Below are 15,972 nucleotides of genomic sequence, written 5' to 3' on the forward strand. Positions count from 1 at the left end.
CCGTTTGTGCTCGCTTCGGCAGCACATATACTAAAATTGGAACGATACAGAGAAGATTAGCATGGCCCCTGCGCAAGGATGACACGCAAATTCGTGAAGCGTTCCATATTTTGCCTTTTTTTCACGATATCTAGCCAAGGTGTTGTAACTCCTTCATTAGAAAGGTAACCTAACCCATCAAGGGCCCGTAGAGTCAGTCTCCATCCTCAATTCCTCCTCCAAAAGCTGTCGGACTCTCCCCAGTTTAGAATGTCTTTTCCAGAAAGACCTGGGATTGATTGCAGGGAAGGGTACACCAAACAGCAGGCAACACCTGGACAAAGGTCTGGGGGCCGGGCTGTCTAGGGACGCGGGGTGTGGAAATCCCACACAGCCAACCAGGACCCTGGGCAGGACGGAGTCCGCGTGGGTCTGGAGGCAGCGTGTGGGCTTGCCCTGGGCCCCACATCCGTGCCCTGAGCCCCAGCCGGTCTTCTCAGTTCAGCCGCTCAGTTGTGTCCGACTCTGTGACCCCATGGACTGCAACATGCCAAGCTTCCATGTCCTGTCCATCACCAACTCCCGGAACTTGCTCAAACTCATGTTCATTGAGTCCGTGATGCCATCCAACCATCTCATCCTCTTCTTCTTGTCCCTTTCTTCTCCTGCCTTCAATCTTTCCGAGCATCAGGGTCCTTTCCAATGAGTCAGTTCTTCGCATCAGGTGGCCAAAGAATTGGAGCTTCAACTTCAGCATCAGTCCTTACAATGAATATTCAGGACTGATTTCCTTTAGTTGACTGGTTTGATCTTGCAGTCCAAGGGACTCTCAAGAGTCTTCTCCAACACCACAGTTCAAAAGCATCAGTTCTTCAGGGCTCAGCTTTCTTTATGGTCCAACTCTCACATCCATACTGGAAAAACCATAGCTTTGACTAGACTGACCTTTGTAGGCAAAGTAATGTCTCTGCTTTTTAATACACTGTCTAGGTTGGTCATAGCTTTTTTCCCAATGTCAAGCTTTTTTTCTAACTTTTCCCCCAAGTCTTTTAATTTCATGGCTACAGTCACCATCTGCAGTGATTTTGGAGCCCAAGAAAATAAAGTCTGTCACGGTTTCCATTGTTTCCCCCATCTATTTGCCATGAAGTGATGGGACCTGATGCTAAGATCTTAGTTTCTTGAATGTTGAGTTTTAAGCCAGCTTCTTCACTCTCCTTTTTCACTTTCAAGAGGCTCTTTAGTTCCCCTTCACTTTTTGCCCATAAGGGTGTCCTCTGGGCACTGGAAATTCAGTGCCCTTGGCAGGTGGGGAAACTCCAAGCTGGTTATTCAAGTATTAATATTTCTTTGTGTCCTCCTAACAAGTGCTTCGGGCTTTGCTGGTGGCTCAGAGGTTAAACTGCCTGCCTGCAATTTGGGTAGACCTAGGTTCAATCCATGGGTTGGGAAGATTCCCTGGAGAAGAAATGGCAACCCACTCCAGTATTCTTGCCTGGAGAATCCCATGCACAAAGGAGCCTGGTGGGCTACAGTCCATGGAGTCACAAAGAGTCAGACTCACTGAGTGACTTCACTTTCTTTAACAAGCCCTTGGGAGTTCCATTATTTAGTATCTACATGTAAAACTTTTTCAATACCTGTTAAAATAGAAGACAGCAAACACAGCACCCACATCTTGGTTTCTAAAACATGCCCCCAGGGAAAGGAACCAGGCTCCTTGGCAAAATGGCTGGTTCTAGGATGAAGCAGGAATATACCAAGAAGCCCTGTGCATCTTGTAGCAGCAGAAAGTAAGGCCATTTCTCAAATAAATAAATATAGAGGTGCCTCAGTGAGACACAGGAGACATTGAAGGGGCTCCCAGAAGCTGAACCTTGAACACTCTAAGCAAGAAAAAAGAATATTAGATTGCAACCCAAACTAAAAAGTAAATGCCCAGGCATCTGTACTGATAGAACTGGTTAAATAAACACTGAATACACAGGGCAAGAGAAAAATCTCTCCTGGAGAATTTTCAGTAATTAACATAAATACTCCACCTTCAGACAGGTGGAGATCAGCAGAGGTCAGTAGCGAGGACCCCCATGGAAAGCAGGGAGCCGTGGTGTGGCTCCATGAGAACAGCAGAAAACCCAGGCTAAGGGGCCCTGCAGGACACACAGCCAGTCCCAGACACACACAGATGGAAGACATGGGCAGGAAGCCATGTGAAGACAGAATCAAAGGCTTGAAGGATGTGGTCACAAGCCAAGGGAGGCTGGAGCCCCTAGAAGCTGGAAGAGGCAGAGAGGATCTTCTCCTGGAGCCTCCAGAGGGAGTAGGACACTGGGACACCTTGATCTTGGACTTCCTGCCTCTAGAACTGGGTGCCAATAAATTCCTGTGTTTTTTTTTTCACCAGGTCTTAGTTGCAGCATGCACAATCTATTTCCCTGACCAGGGATCAATCCCAGGCCCCCTCCACTGGGAGTGCCGTCCTAGCCACTGGACCACCAGGGAAGTCCCTCAAATTCCTGTGGTTTTTAAATTGCAGTGTGCTGTATTGTGTTTAGCCACTCGGGAAGCTCACACAAGTGACCATTTGGAGGTCACACAGGTGGTAGGTTGAAGAGTTGGGGTTTCAGCCTGGGCACTCAGGAGGAGACCAGCAAGGGTAGCATAGCCAAGAGCCAGGATCTCCTGGCAGAGTCTTCACACACACCTGCCTCCACCTGGGGTCTCAGTCAGCACCAGCCTTCTTCTAAGGCCTGCATCCCTCAATGACCAGGACCCAAGGGTATCGTGAGTGCCTGGAGCATTCCCCGCCCTGCCTCAAGGGAAAACCCCAAAGCGAGAGACCAGAGCACCAGAAATTTATTGAACACTCTGCTTTTCCCAAAGCACAACTAGCCACACCCATGGGGGTTGTGGAAGGGAGGGAGTGGGGCAGTCTCCCAGCCCTGCTCTCCTGGGCCAGGCCAGGGTGACCAGCAGGAGGACACCCCAGAGCCAGGCTGGGGGCAGAGGACACAGAGAGGGGAAGAAGACAGTCTGAGGGTGGAGGCCTCTGTCTGGAAGTCCCATGTCCCCAGTACAATGGGAGAGGAGTGAGTAGAGCAGATGGGGCCCTAAGAGCAGCCAAAGGGCACCAGGAGGGCAACACATGTTCCCCAAAGAGGGTGACACCATTTTTTAAGATGAAGCTCCTGTCCTGGGTCGTGGGGAACACACAGACTCAAGCACGCACACACACATACACAAAAATGTTACACTCCTGGGAAGAGGGGCGGATCCCCCGAGACCCAAGCCAAAAACTGGGAGAGGGTCAAGCAGGGACTGGAATGAAGCCCCCCAATTTATCACTTAGGGTGAGTTTTTGTTTTTTTCTTCTCAAAAGGGATATGTAAAAATCTACAACAAATCATGCCAAATTCATTAAGAATGATAAAAACCCAGCCTCTCCCTCCTCACTTAAGCATCACACAGGGCCAAAATCGCCGACTGAGGAAGTGGCAGGGAAGTGACCAGGCCGGGTGCCTCCTCCCCAGTCAGAGCCCGGGGGTGGATCGCGCAGGCAGCCCAGCCACCAGCTTTAATCTGGAAAGCTGGGCGGGGAGGGGGCGGGGGCCACCCCAAGGGGAAGAGCACGTTTCCAAGGGAAAATTCTAAAAATAATAAAAGATATTTGAGCGGATGGTATTGGAGGTCTTGGCGCTGGGGATGGGGATGGAGGTGGGGCCGCCATCAGCTGTGCTGCTCCAGGTAGGCGGACAGGAGCAGCCCTGGTGGCAGGAAGTCCAGGTGGCGATTGCTGACCTTCATCTGTCGCTTGCCCTCCAGGTCGGCGCCTGCAGTGGAGACAGGCAAGATCGGGAAGAAGGCGAGGGTGCTGGCACCCAGGGACCGAGCCCTTCGCGCACCCTGCAGGAGGTTCCCGTGAGTTAGGTTGCCCCACCCACCCAGGTCCCAGGGCAGTGTATTCAGCAGCTCCTACTTCCAGCCTGCCTTCCCTCTGCCAGCCTGTTCCCTTCTCTCCCGTTACTTATCCCGTGTCCTAATGACACCCAGATGCACTACTGAGACACACTGGCCTGGTGTCAAGGGGACTAAACGAGGGTCCTGCCCGCTTTGGTCTCCCACCCCCTCAGAGGAAACTCCAGGCCCTGGGTGACTCAGTCCCCAGTGACCTCTCTTTTCCCAACATGTCACCCCAAAACCTGAATATAGAGGTACACAACCCAAGCTAGGCCCATCTCCCAGCCTCTGCCCTGGCTGTTCCCTCTCCCTTGATCCCTATATTCCAGAGCCGTTCTCCTATGTTCAGGCCAGGGTCCCACTCTGGCAGAGAAGCACTCCCAGCCCAGCCCCTCCATGCCAAGTCAGTGGGAACAAAAACAAGCGTTGGGGCTACACCTCCCTCAGAGCCATCCTGAGAGGAACCATCTTGGGGTTGCCATGGAAACTGTCTCCTCCACAACTCTGGGCAGGAGACAGATAGGCCTGGAGAGTGTGGACCCTGTGGGATGTCAAGGGCCACGAAGGGCCTGTGAGGACCCTCCCTGAGGGGACTTTGTCCCAACAGCATCCCCACTGAAAAAGGGGTTGCTGGCCCCTGGAGGGGAGACTTGCCAAAAGTCACACTTGTGGCACAGTGGAGGCAGGCTACAGCTAAGTGAAAACTCTACAGACACTGGGGTCCCCTCATCTCATCTCAGGGTCCCTGGAGGCTCCACATAGGCCCCTGAAGATGCAGACAGAGGCACATCTGTGTCCACAGCATCATCCATCATGGGGACAGAGGTACAGGAGCTGCTGTTGAATTAAGGAAGCATCCCCCTGTTACCTTTGTGCTCATGATGTCCCTCCTCCCCTGATGCCTGTTGCCGGGTGAACAGACTCTGGTAAGCCCAGCCTCAGTTTCCCCGGGATAGAATCAGCTAACTGGGGCCCAGGGGCCACCAGGTACTTACTGGCTGAGATGAGATCCATGTACTGGCAGATGGCATGAAGCAGGAGCCTCTCGAAGCTGCAGAGAATGGGTGGTGAGTGGCCTGAGCTGGACACCATGGTGGGGGGGGGGGGCGTGCCCACTGCACCTGCCCCCAAACATTCACCTGTTGTCCAGCATGGCCGTGTACACGGCCTGGGGGGACACAGAGAAGAACCTCAGCAGCCGCTCCTCCCAGGTCTCTAGTGTTTCCTGCAGGAGAGACAGGTCCAGCGGTCAGGCCAACTGTGGCACGCTGGCCCCCCAAATCCATGCCAGCCTCTGGAGCCCAAAGCCTTGAGTTCAAATGTGGCCTCTGACTCACTGCATGAAGCTACTTAACTGTTTCCAAGGATACCAGGCACTTAGACATATCCACTTTTGAATGTCTCAGCCTTCTGCCTGGTGAACTCCTACACATCCTTCAGTACCCAACTTCATTGCCCCTGCCGCTCCCACCTTCAAGGACAGCCCTGAGTCCTGCACTCTGATCATATTGGTCTGTATCCTGCCCATCTTCTCCATCACACCCCATTCACTGGGTTTCTGGTCTCCCCTCAACCCAGCCCCCAATTGAGAAGCTGAGAAAAAAGGCCTTCAAGAAAGACCAGAGACAAAGAGAGGCAAGGAGACAAGGTCAAGGCTGGGGCCTGGTACTCACCATGGGAATACGGCTCCGCTTGAGGACAGCTCGCAGACGCCTGCTGATGCGCTGGAAGCACTCCCGGGGCGTGTAGGCAGGGTCCTCTGTGAGAGTCCAAGCAGCGGGGCAGATGAGGGAGCAGAGCCCCAGGCTCCACCCCACCCACACTGGCCTCCCATCTACCAAGCTCCTAAACCGGGCTCCTCCCATCTACCAAGCCCCCCGCCCACACATCAGACTCCTCCCCCACCTGCCCTGGCCCCACCCTCTCACCCTAGGCCATGCCCCCATCATGCCTCTGCCTGCCACTTGCACCCCAGATCCAGACCCACCTCTCCGCCTGTCTTCCCCGCGGGTAGGCCCCCTCCTCCGCGCCTTGCTCTTGCTCTCATCCTCCAGGTATCGGAGAACACGCTCCTGCTCCTCCCCAGAGCGGTTCATGAAGTCGTTCCAGATCTGGAAGAGAGGCAGGCAGGCCCTGACTGATGACTGAGCACTCTCAAGCCTCAGTTCCCCCATTTGGCCAATGCACATGGTGGGGCCACAAGCGCACGGAATTACTCCTCGTGGACACATTTGACCACTGGGTCAAGAGTTCGTGGATCATCTGTGTTGGGGGGTGTCAATATGGACCAAATACATCCTCAATTCTGTCAGTAATTCCAAAGTAAGCAAATGAACCTCAGGTGCTGGAAGGTTCTGGGGTGGAGGGGTTGCTGGCCTCTTGAGGGAGATTCAGGGACATTCATCAAGGGACCAGAGAGGGTTCAGTGCAGGCAATGCTGGTGGTTTGGGGGAGGGGGGGAGCCAGGCAGGACATGGGGCCCCACCTCCACATAGGTCTCATTGCTGCAGGCTTCTGCAAAGATGCCAGGTGCCGCGGGGGGTGCCAGGTCCCCATCCTCCGGGCCAGGTGTTCCTCCATCTGTCTCCAGCAGGGTCAGGAGGTACTGTGCTAAATGGAAACAAACAGTCTCTGGGCTGGGGGTTGCATTTGGGTCACCCCAGGCTTCATGGGGTCCAGAGGCCCATGTTTCCTCCCATCCCCGCCACCTCTATATTTAGGGCCTTTACTCTCCGGCTCACGCCAGCCTCCCCTCCTCCACACTCCAGCTGTCTTTCCCAGAAGACACAGGAACCGTCCAGCCTCCAGAACTCCTACATCGCCCTGGCTTGGCTTGTTGTATTCTTACACCACCTTTAGAGCCCAGCTCCAATGCCCAGAGCTTCCTCACATTTTCCAGCTCAGGGCCATTCTCAGATAACAGAACATGCACGCCATTGCTGTCTGAGGCCTAGGAGCCCCCAGGAGGCGCCCTTCGACCCCTGCTCACTGTTCTCCAGGCGCTGGAGGCTCTTCCGCCCCTTGGCCTTGGGCACGAGGTCTGAGTTCCGCACAGCCTGGTTGATGAAGTGCTGCTTCCGCCGGGAGGCTGAGAGCCTCTTCACCTGGGAGCTGGCTAGAGCGGGCAGGCAGCCCGGAAGGGGCCTGTGGGTCGGGTTTGGATGGGGGGGGCAGTCCTCAGGGCCAAGACAGGCCAGGACCCCCAGGAAGAACCCTACCATCGCCGCTCTCTCACAGCCACCCTGGCTTGGTTTCCCTCTGCAGTGGGAAGCTCACCCCCATTGCACGTGGAGCCCTGGCCCCTAAGAATGTCACTGTGCCACAACACTCAGGAGGCAGATACCACTGAGGACAGATGAGTAAACCAAGGCTCACTGAAGCGAAGCCACACGTTGGTGGGGCCGCTGAGCGGGGTGAGGGAGCTGCTCCCCGTGCTCCCAGGCTTCCAGGTTTGAGCTGTAAGCCAGTGAGGCCCGCGTCTCCTTCCTCTGGGAGTTTCTCAAGAGATTTAATTTGATGATGCATTCCTACCTGCCCCCCACCCCCAGCCTCTGACAACAGGTAAACCAGAAAACAGCCCCCAGAAGATAAGGCGCTGCCTGAACCTATCTGCCTTGTGCCCCCAGAGCCCTCTGCTATGTGCTCAGGGCCTGGATGGGGGAAGCAGGCAGAGTGGCCCCCTCTGAGCACAGGTACTAATCCTGGAAATGGATTAGTGGCCCAGGCAGGCCTCCCACTGGGGACGTGAGGGCCAGGCAATAGGTGGCTACGTGGGAGGGAGGGGGCAGGTATTGAATGGAAACTTCCTGGTAAGAAGCTGCAGGGCTGTCATGGTCAGCCCCTGACTATGGGCTGAGAGGAGGGTCCCACCAGGCTCAGAAACCCTCATGCTGAGAGGCTGATGGTAGATTCTGAGCCTTGGAGGGTCTGGGGTGCCAGGACTCTCCCTTCCTCCTTGCCCTGCACTCTGGCCCTAGCCCACCAGGCACCCCCTCTGTGCCGGCTGTCCCCCACCCCACTGGATGCCCGTGCCCCAGTCTCCTCACTCCTCACTCCCATCTCCTTTTGCCTTCTGTTCAAATCTCCCCAGCCCCTCACTGCTTTCTTATCCTGATGGCTGCATCTCCTACCTCCCTGCCCACAACCCACCATGACCTCCATGCACAGGTAGGGTCTGATGTCCATTGCACCCCTGTCTAGCATACAGTAGGTGCTCAGAAAATAATTACCCAATCAGGTCTCTAACAAAACCCCATGATTCCAAGACTGAGTAGGACCCAGAGTCTAGAATTCCACCCAAACTTTCCTGGTGTTTGGGTGACCTCAAAACACAAATTAAAACAGAAGTGTGACCTCTCATGTACAAACAGCTGTTAGAAAATGCCATGAAGCCTTAGGATATGAAACAAGGTGCCTCAAAGAAGTTAGGAGTGAAGCCCATGCTCATTAAGGCTTATACATATATAACTCCTTGAAAGGAAAGCTATGACAAACCTAGACAGCGTATTAAAAAGCAAACACATCACTTTGCCAACAAAGGCCTGTATAGTCAAAGCTATGGTTTTTTCTAGTAGTCATGTATGGATGTTTGAGAGTTGGACCATAAAGAAGGCTGAGCACTGAAGAACTGATACTTTTGAATTGTGGCCTTGGAGAAGACTCTTCAGAATCCCCTGGACTGCAAAGAGATCAAACCAGTCAGTCCTAAAGGAAATCAACCCTGAATATTCACTGGAAGGACTGATGGTGAAGCTGAAGCTCCAATACTTTGGCCACTTTATGTGAAGAGCTTTCTTACTGGAAAAGACCCTGATCTGAGGAAGATTGAAGGCAGGAGGAGAAGCGGGTGGCAGAGGATGAGATGGTTGGATGGCATTACCAACTCAATGGACATGAGTTTGAGGAAGTTCCGGGAGATAGTGAAGGACAGGGAAGACTGGCATGCGGCCATACATAAGGTCGCAAAGAGTCAGACACAACTTAGCCACTGAACAAAACAGTCCCCAGCGTTAAGTTTTTGCACTGGACAGAAAGCGTGTTACATCTTGATCAGGAAGCAAACAGGCTGATGAGCCCCAGCCCTGTCTCCTGAGGTTGGAGTGGGGCAGACTTCATGGATGATACTACATGTTAGGCAAAAATCTATGAAGAATTAGCTGATGGATAAATTAATCTGGCACAAGTACCCATCAGTGGAGACACACAATCAGTGGATAGGATTCAAGCACTTTCACTACTGGGGCCTAGATTCAATCCCTGGTTGGGGAACTAAGATCCCACAAGAAGCACTGAGCAGCCAAAAAGAAAAACAAAATAAGAGACTAGCATGCAGGCAGAGACAGGGATCAAGCCTGGTATCAGCCTTGAGCTTGAATCCCAGCTATGATACTTAACGATGTGACCCAGAGCCTCAGGTCTTTCTCTGCAAAGAGGATAAGAATGACCCCCTGCCAGTCTAGGAAGGGCACTCAGAGCCAAGAGAAACCAGGACACACACCTCTCCCCAAGCTGCCACCTGCTTGGTTTCCTCCTGTAACTGGGAGCTCACCCCCTGAGCCACAAGATTGATCACAGCAACATCCTTGGTTAAGTGACAGTCCTTAGTTAATCAATCACTGTTATAGTAGGAGGCAAATACTACTGTCCAGACACCCTTTATTCAGATTTGCAAACCAAGGAGCAAAGTCTTTATCCCAAGATCCCACAGCTGCAAAGAGAGCAGCTGGGAGAGGATGGGGCAAATCAAGTCAGCACACAGTCAATGACTCTGAGGCTGGCTGTGACCTTCCTGAGGCCTGGGCACCAACACCCCAAGCTCCAGATTCAGCTGTGGCCTCCTCAGGGCTCTGAAACCTGTGTCTCCACCCCAGCAGCTGGACGCATGCCAGGATGGTGCCTGGTGGGGCTGATAACAAGACCACATCCGGGGGGAGCTGTTGGGAACATCAGAGCTGGGCGGGACTCAGGGAGAGCTTGGGCCCTTGGGGTGTGGGGCTCCCCATTACCTCAGGACCCAACATGGAACCAGGGCTGGAACCTGGTTTGAGCAGGACCACTCCCGAGCCACCAGACTCTGCTTCCCTCTGGGGCCACAGTGGGGCGAGGGGCTCAAACTCAGGTCTGGTGGGCCCCTCAGACCACACCCCACTGTGCTTGGATCTAGCTGCTCCCTGCCCTGCTCCACCACTACCTGTGGCTCCCCAGCACCCTCAAGGCAAGGCTCAGCCCCTCCCTGGCCTGGCACTGCACTTGCCCGGTCACACAGGGCTCCTGGGGCCTCACTGCTCTCTAGGATCCCAGCACTTCCAGCAGGAGCCTTGGGGCTGATAGCAGGACATCCATGCCCCACCCTGTCTCTCCCTTTCACTCCCTCTGCTCCAGGCACTGAGTCCTTTTACTGCATTTTAAACCCACCTCAGGGACTTTGCATGTGCTCAGCCTCCTGCCTGAAGCAACCTGTTCCTGGCTCCCAGTCTAGGCTCAAAAGTTACCTCCTGGGAGAAACCACCCTGCCCCCAAGCTGGCCCAATCAGCCCCATTTCCAGCTTTACCAGTTGGCATCAACAACCAGCTGGCCCTCACACTTGTTTACTCCTGGTTCTCACCTCCTTCATTAACCCCAAACGATAAGGACAGGGTCCCTCTCTGCCCCTGCTGGGCCCTCAGCAGCTGGCCCCCCAGCAGGCTCTCAAGAGCTATTTGTTAAATGAATAGCTGAACTTCTGTTTACACTCACCAAAGTGCCAATTCATTTGGGTGGCCAACTTCCCTGGCCACCCAAAGAGACCACTTTACAGACGGGGAAACTGACCACACAGACAGGCATCTGAGGTTTCCTGGACCAGGCAGGCCCCGGGGAAAAGTCTACACCTGGCAGGGGCCAACATCCAACAGGGATGGACGGGCCTGACAGTGGAAACAGCTGCTAAGCCAGGTTGGCCCGGGGGGAGGGCTGACAGGCTTCTTTGCCTCCCTCAACTCTGCTCCCCAGTTTTGAGACCGGCCTTAGACATCCCCTCCTCTGGGCAAAAATACACCTTCTCAGGCACCAGCCCCTCCCCCAGGGACAGGCCAGAGAGGAACCTGCTTCCCCAGCAGGAAACCAAGGAGGGCTCAGAGCGGAGGTGACTCAGGTTGGGGTGGGGCTGACAGGGGAGCAAACCACCACCCCACCCAGGACACAGAGGTGAGCGGGGTGGGGGCAGGCCAGAGGGACTCTACTGTCAGGTAAATTACCCGTTTTGGGTGGTTAAGGCCCTTTAAAAGGGGGTAAATAACCACATCTGTAGACACCCGTGTAGCTTCTGGGTAAATACTCGGGTGGAAGTAATAACACCAAATAAAAAATACAATAAAGCAATCATAAAATACCAAAGTGATAAAATTATTTTAAGACACCTACAACAGTAAGCTATTTAAGATAATTATCAAAGAACAGATGGTCCTCTTTGCTGGGCGCCTCCAATCGCAGGGTCACCGACCCCAGCCACTCTGAGAGGGGGCCCGTTGTTCCATTTTACAGATGGGGAAGCCGAGGCTCAGCAGCGGGTACTAACCTGCCCAGGCCGCTTGGACGTGCCCACGAAGGGGCAGAAACGGAACACAAGCGAGTGGACCGCGGGAATTTCTGCATAAACATTCGGGTTAGGAAGAAACCTACGACCCCTTCCCCGGGGGTGGGTGGGTACCCATATGGGGTCGTCCACCCGCTTTCAGTCTAAGTCCCAGGACACACAGCCTCGTGTTAACCGGCTGTGTAAGCCCCCCTTTCTTCTGGATGTTCACCCGGAGAAAAACAAAGAAGGCGTCCGCCTGGAAGTTGGGGGCAGACAACCCCGACGGGTACCCAGGACCGGTGCTGGGTGAATCCCCAGCTTGGAGACACGAACAGCCGCCAGTGGGTAAACTCCAGATCACCACCAGCGCGGTGACGGGTACATCGCACGCAGCGGCAGCGCCTCCCTGGAGCCGGCGATTCGGCGCCTGGGACCCCTGAGGCTCCGGGACTCCAGCGCCCGGGGCTCCGCAAACGCGGACACGGGGGTGCCCCCCTGTGCTCCGGCAAGTACCCAGGCGTGATGGGGATGGGGTTTCCCCAGGAACACCTTGTAACAACAAAGCCCCTCGCCACCCAGCTCCACTCGAGTGGGGTACCCCCAGGAAAAGGGGCGGGGCGGGGGCTGCCGCCAGCGAGGGGTAAGGGATGGGAGCCCCGGAAGCGCGCCCCGCCCGCCACCACTCCGCGCTCACAGCGTCCGCCGCCCGCCCGGGGCGACCCTAGCAGCCGCCGCTGCTTCCTCGGGACCGGCCTCAGGGTTCTCCAGAACGACCATAGCTTGGATGCCGCCGCCGCTGCTGCCGCCGCCGCACGGCAGGGCCTTCTCCGGGCCGGGCAGGAAGTGACGGGCGCCCGGAGGCGGGCCAAGGCGGAGCCTGGAGGCTGGACACGCCGGGCGGGGGCCATGGCCACGTCCCGGCCAGGCCCCGGCGGCGGGCCAGGGACACCCAACCCCGGGGCAAGGACGGGGACACCGAGGCAGGGGGCCGCTGCCGGGCTGTGGGCCGGGCCCCCTGCCCCCGGGGGACCGTGAGGAAATTGAGGCCTGGGGAGGGAGGCAGGAAGGGGACGTCCTTTTCAAATGCTTGGACAGACCTAGTGCCCTGTGCCACACACCACCCCACCCCACCCCGCAGCGGCAGCAGGGCTCTCCTTCCACCAGCCCCCTCCGGGAACCTCCTTCAAAGAGCAGCCTCCGGATCACGGCTGAGTGCCTCAGTTTACTCTACTCTAAAGATACAACGTTGAAAGGACTGATGCTGAAGCTCAAGCTCCAATACTTTGGCCACCTGATGTGAAGAACTGACTCGTTGGAAAAGACCCTGATGCTGGGAAAGATTGAAGGCAGGAGGAGAAGGGGACGACAGAGGATGAGATGGTGGGATGGCATCACCGACTGGATGGACATGAGTTTGAGCAAGCTCTGGGAGTTGGTGATGGACAGGGAAGCCTAGCATGTTGCAGTCCATGGGTTCGCAAAGAGTCGGATAGGACTGAGCAACTGAACAAAACTGAAAGATACAACACGGACTTCGCTGGTGGTCCTGTGGCTGAGACTCCTCCAGCCCAGTGCAAGGGTCCAGGTTTGATCCCTGGTCAGGGAACTAGAGTCTGCTTGCCTCAATTAAGACCTGGCGCAGACAAATAAATAAATAGAAAATAAACATTAAAAAAAAAAAAAAAAAAAGGAACAAAGCTAGTGGCACCTTTCTTTGCCTTTTAGAATTTATTCATTTAACAAATGCCCACCGTCACTGAGATAGGGGCTAAGTCTCCAGACCCAGTGATAATCAAACAGACCCCTTCCCCTGAGTGGGATCAGGAAGAGAGGACTTTTGGAAAGAGGATTAGCATATGCAAAAGTGAGAAGGGTGCAGCAGGCAGAAGGAACAGTCAATGTAAAGGTCCCGGGGCATCCAGATAGCCAGAGCAGGATAATGGGAGAAGGAGGGGGGTCAGTGGTGGGCAGAATAAGATAGAGAAGAGGGGACAGACCAAAGGTTGTCCTTTAATGGCAGATCTGGTTTTTGACCCAAGGGCAATGGGTAGCCAGGGGAGGTTTAAGAACAGAAACTTAGACCTGCTCTAGAATCTAGAATCCATCCTTCATTCCACAAGAAAAGTGGGAAACTAGGACCATGATGGGCCTTCCCAGGTGATGCTAGTGGTAAAGAACCCCCCTGCCAATGCAGCTAGACATAAGGGACCCAGGTTTGATCCCTGTGTGGCGAAGATCTCTTGGAAAGGGAAATGGCAACCCACTCCAGCATTCTTGCCTAGAGAATACCATGGACAGAGGAGCCTGGTGGGCTATAGTCCATAGGGTCGAAAAGAATCAGACACAACTGAAGCAACTTAGCACGCATGTACAGAAGACCATGATATGGGACACCAAGGGATGCAACCCACCCAGATCCAGCCTGGTGGAAGCTGTACAGGACCAATTATCACATTGCTTTAACAAGTAAAGAGCAAGAGGAGAAAAAAGAGAGAGAGAGGAGGAGGAGGAACTATTACAAGACCCACGAAAGCACACATTGTATGACCTCATGTAGATAAATGTGGAAATAAGGGAAAGAATCAAGGTGCTGGGAAATGGGATCTCTGGGGACAGTGCTTGGGCAGGGTCTCTAGGTGTAGGGGCGATATTTGGTCTCCAACTCTAGCCCACGATGACCAGCCACTCAACAAATGTGCCAACCTGGGTCTTGACCTGATTCTTGAGCCTCATTCATTCTGTCCTCACCCTTTTATTTTCTCCCCTTGACTCATTTCTCTCTTCACCCTTTTTTTTTTTTTTTGGCAGAGGTGGGGAGGGCAGCACAGTGGGGCATTTGGGATCCCCAACCAGGGATCAGACCTACATCCCCTGCCGTGGAACCGCAGAGCCTTAACCACTGGACCACCAGGGAAGTCCCTGTCATCGCCTTCCTAACACCCTCCCAGATCCTTGGCCTGCCCAGGAGCCACCGCTGTCCCCCAGAGCCCCGGCCCCCTTCTCACTGCTCTCCCAGGCCCATGCAGCTGAGCAGCCTCCCCAGAACAGTTCCTCCCCTCTCCAAGTATCCCAGGGTCTTCTCATGCTGACCTGACCCTCATTACCACCCTTGCGTGCTTAGCCACTTCAGTCATGTCTAACTCTCTGTGACCCCTCAGAAGTAGGGGTCTGTAGGAGAGACTGCCAGTCTATCTGTCAATGGGGTTCCCCAGGCGAGAATACTGGAGTAGGTTGCCATGCCCTCCTCCACAGGATCTTCTCTACCCAGGGATCAAATTTGCACCTGCTGCATTCCAAGTGGGTTCTTTACCACTGAGGCACTGGGAAAGCCCCTCCAATACCACCCCAAAAGGATGTTTTTCCCTTTTCTGAATTTTTAGGCCATTGTCATGATGCTGAAGGTATGAAGAGGGTGAACAGAGAAATGTCCCCCTTCCCCCCCATCCCAGGCTCATTGTACTTTCTTTTGGAGATATTTAATGCACTTTGGAGCCCATGCACATTTTTTAAATTAATTAATTTTTTTACTATGCTGGATCTTTGTTGCTGCACTCAGGCTTTCTCTAGTTGCAGATAGCAGGGGTTACTCATTGAGCTGGCTTCTCTTGTTGCAAAGCACAGGTTCTAGATTGAGCTTCAGTAGTTGTAGCACATGGGCTTAGTTGCCCCCTGGCGAATGGAATCTTCCCAGATGGACCAGGGATCAAACCAGTGTCCCCTGAATTGGCAGGCAGATTCCTAACCACTAGACCACCAGGAATGTCCTTTGTGCATACTTCATTGTTTTTCCGCCTTTTAATCTTTGTTTTACACAGAGGACATCATCTTTTCTTCTGCACCTTCATGCCCTGTTTCCTGCCTCACAGTCTATTAAATCCCCAGAAATGGGATACATTTCTGAGTGTGGATTTGGAGATCAACATAGTTCTCTATAAACTACCCTCCACCTGGTTCCCACCAGCAGCAGCACAGGTGACTGTGTCCCCAGTGCAGACAGCGGCCAGTTGATTGCCCACTAGGGTGAAGGTGGACAATCCCTAGGGATCTGATTTGCATCAAAGTCTTGGGAAGGTTGAGTTAGTGAAAGAACAGGCATCTTCTGACCACCAGATACTAGGCAACCCTCCCTCGCCCTGAACTTTCCATGGTCTACAGCATCCTCTAGGAAGCCTACTGCTCCCCCTGTTCGGCTCCACACTGGCTTCCCCAGTCCTCCTCCTGTGCTCTCATCCTTACCTTGGAGGGGGAGGACGGGATGCGGGAGCAGGGTGTTGCTCCGGTGAACAGAGGGCGCACAGGCAGGGGAGGGAGTGGTCAGCGGCTGCAGGAGAGGCGGGAAGGCGGGGCACGGTGGGATGAGGGGTATAAACGCCCAGTGGCTGCAGCTGAGGAGTCCAGGAAAGCTGTGACCCAGACCTTGTAGCTCATCCCCGGAGGGCGATCGGGAAGGTTACGGCAGCGATCGTAGGGTGCAATCCCG

The 15,972-nt window shown here is 54.4% G+C and overlaps 1 protein-coding gene and 1 non-coding gene across 2 annotated transcripts; one reads left to right on the plus strand and one right to left on the minus strand.

The window, feature by feature from the left end:
• Nucleotides 1-6: 6 nt before the first annotated feature.
• LOC133062938 (U6 spliceosomal RNA) lies at nucleotides 7-113 on the plus strand. The gene has a single exon (XR_009694258.1). It is a non-coding gene; the product is annotated as a U6 spliceosomal RNA (small nuclear RNA).
• A 2,706-nt stretch (nucleotides 114-2,819) lies between these two features.
• Nucleotides 2,820-12,333, minus strand: R3HDM4 (R3H domain containing 4). The gene is made up of 8 exons (XM_061151192.1): nucleotides 12,187-12,333; nucleotides 6,926-7,080; nucleotides 6,422-6,546; nucleotides 5,924-6,047; nucleotides 5,610-5,695; nucleotides 5,076-5,161; nucleotides 4,932-4,987; nucleotides 2,820-3,809 (listed from the first exon to the last, which is right to left on the minus strand). The coding sequence occupies exons 1-8, from the start codon at nucleotides 12,267-12,269 to the stop codon at nucleotides 3,706-3,708; spliced, it is 819 nt and encodes a 272-aa protein (XP_061007175.1). The 5' UTR covers nucleotides 12,270-12,333; the 3' UTR covers nucleotides 2,820-3,705.
• Between the last annotated feature and the right edge of the window lie 3,639 nt (nucleotides 12,334-15,972).

The sequence above is a fragment of the Dama dama genome, chromosome 9 (genome assembly GCF_033118175.1).
Source record: "Dama dama isolate Ldn47 chromosome 9, ASM3311817v1, whole genome shotgun sequence".
In the NCBI taxonomy this organism is placed as follows: Eukaryota; Metazoa; Chordata; class Mammalia; order Artiodactyla; family Cervidae; genus Dama; species Dama dama.

Coding starts and splice junctions, on each gene's coding strand:
- R3HDM4 (XM_061151192.1), bottom strand. CDS start 12,269: ATGGTCGTTCTGGAGAACCCTGAGGCCGGTCCCGAGGAAGCAGCGGCG. Junction 4,988..5,075: donor ACGGCCATGCTGGACAACAG/GTGAATGTTTGG, acceptor CATTCTCTGCAG/CTTCGAGAGGCTCCTGCTTC. Junction 3,810..4,931: donor CATGGATCTCATCTCAGCCA/GTAAGTACCTGG, acceptor TCTCCACTGCAG/GCGCCGACCTGGAGGGCAAG.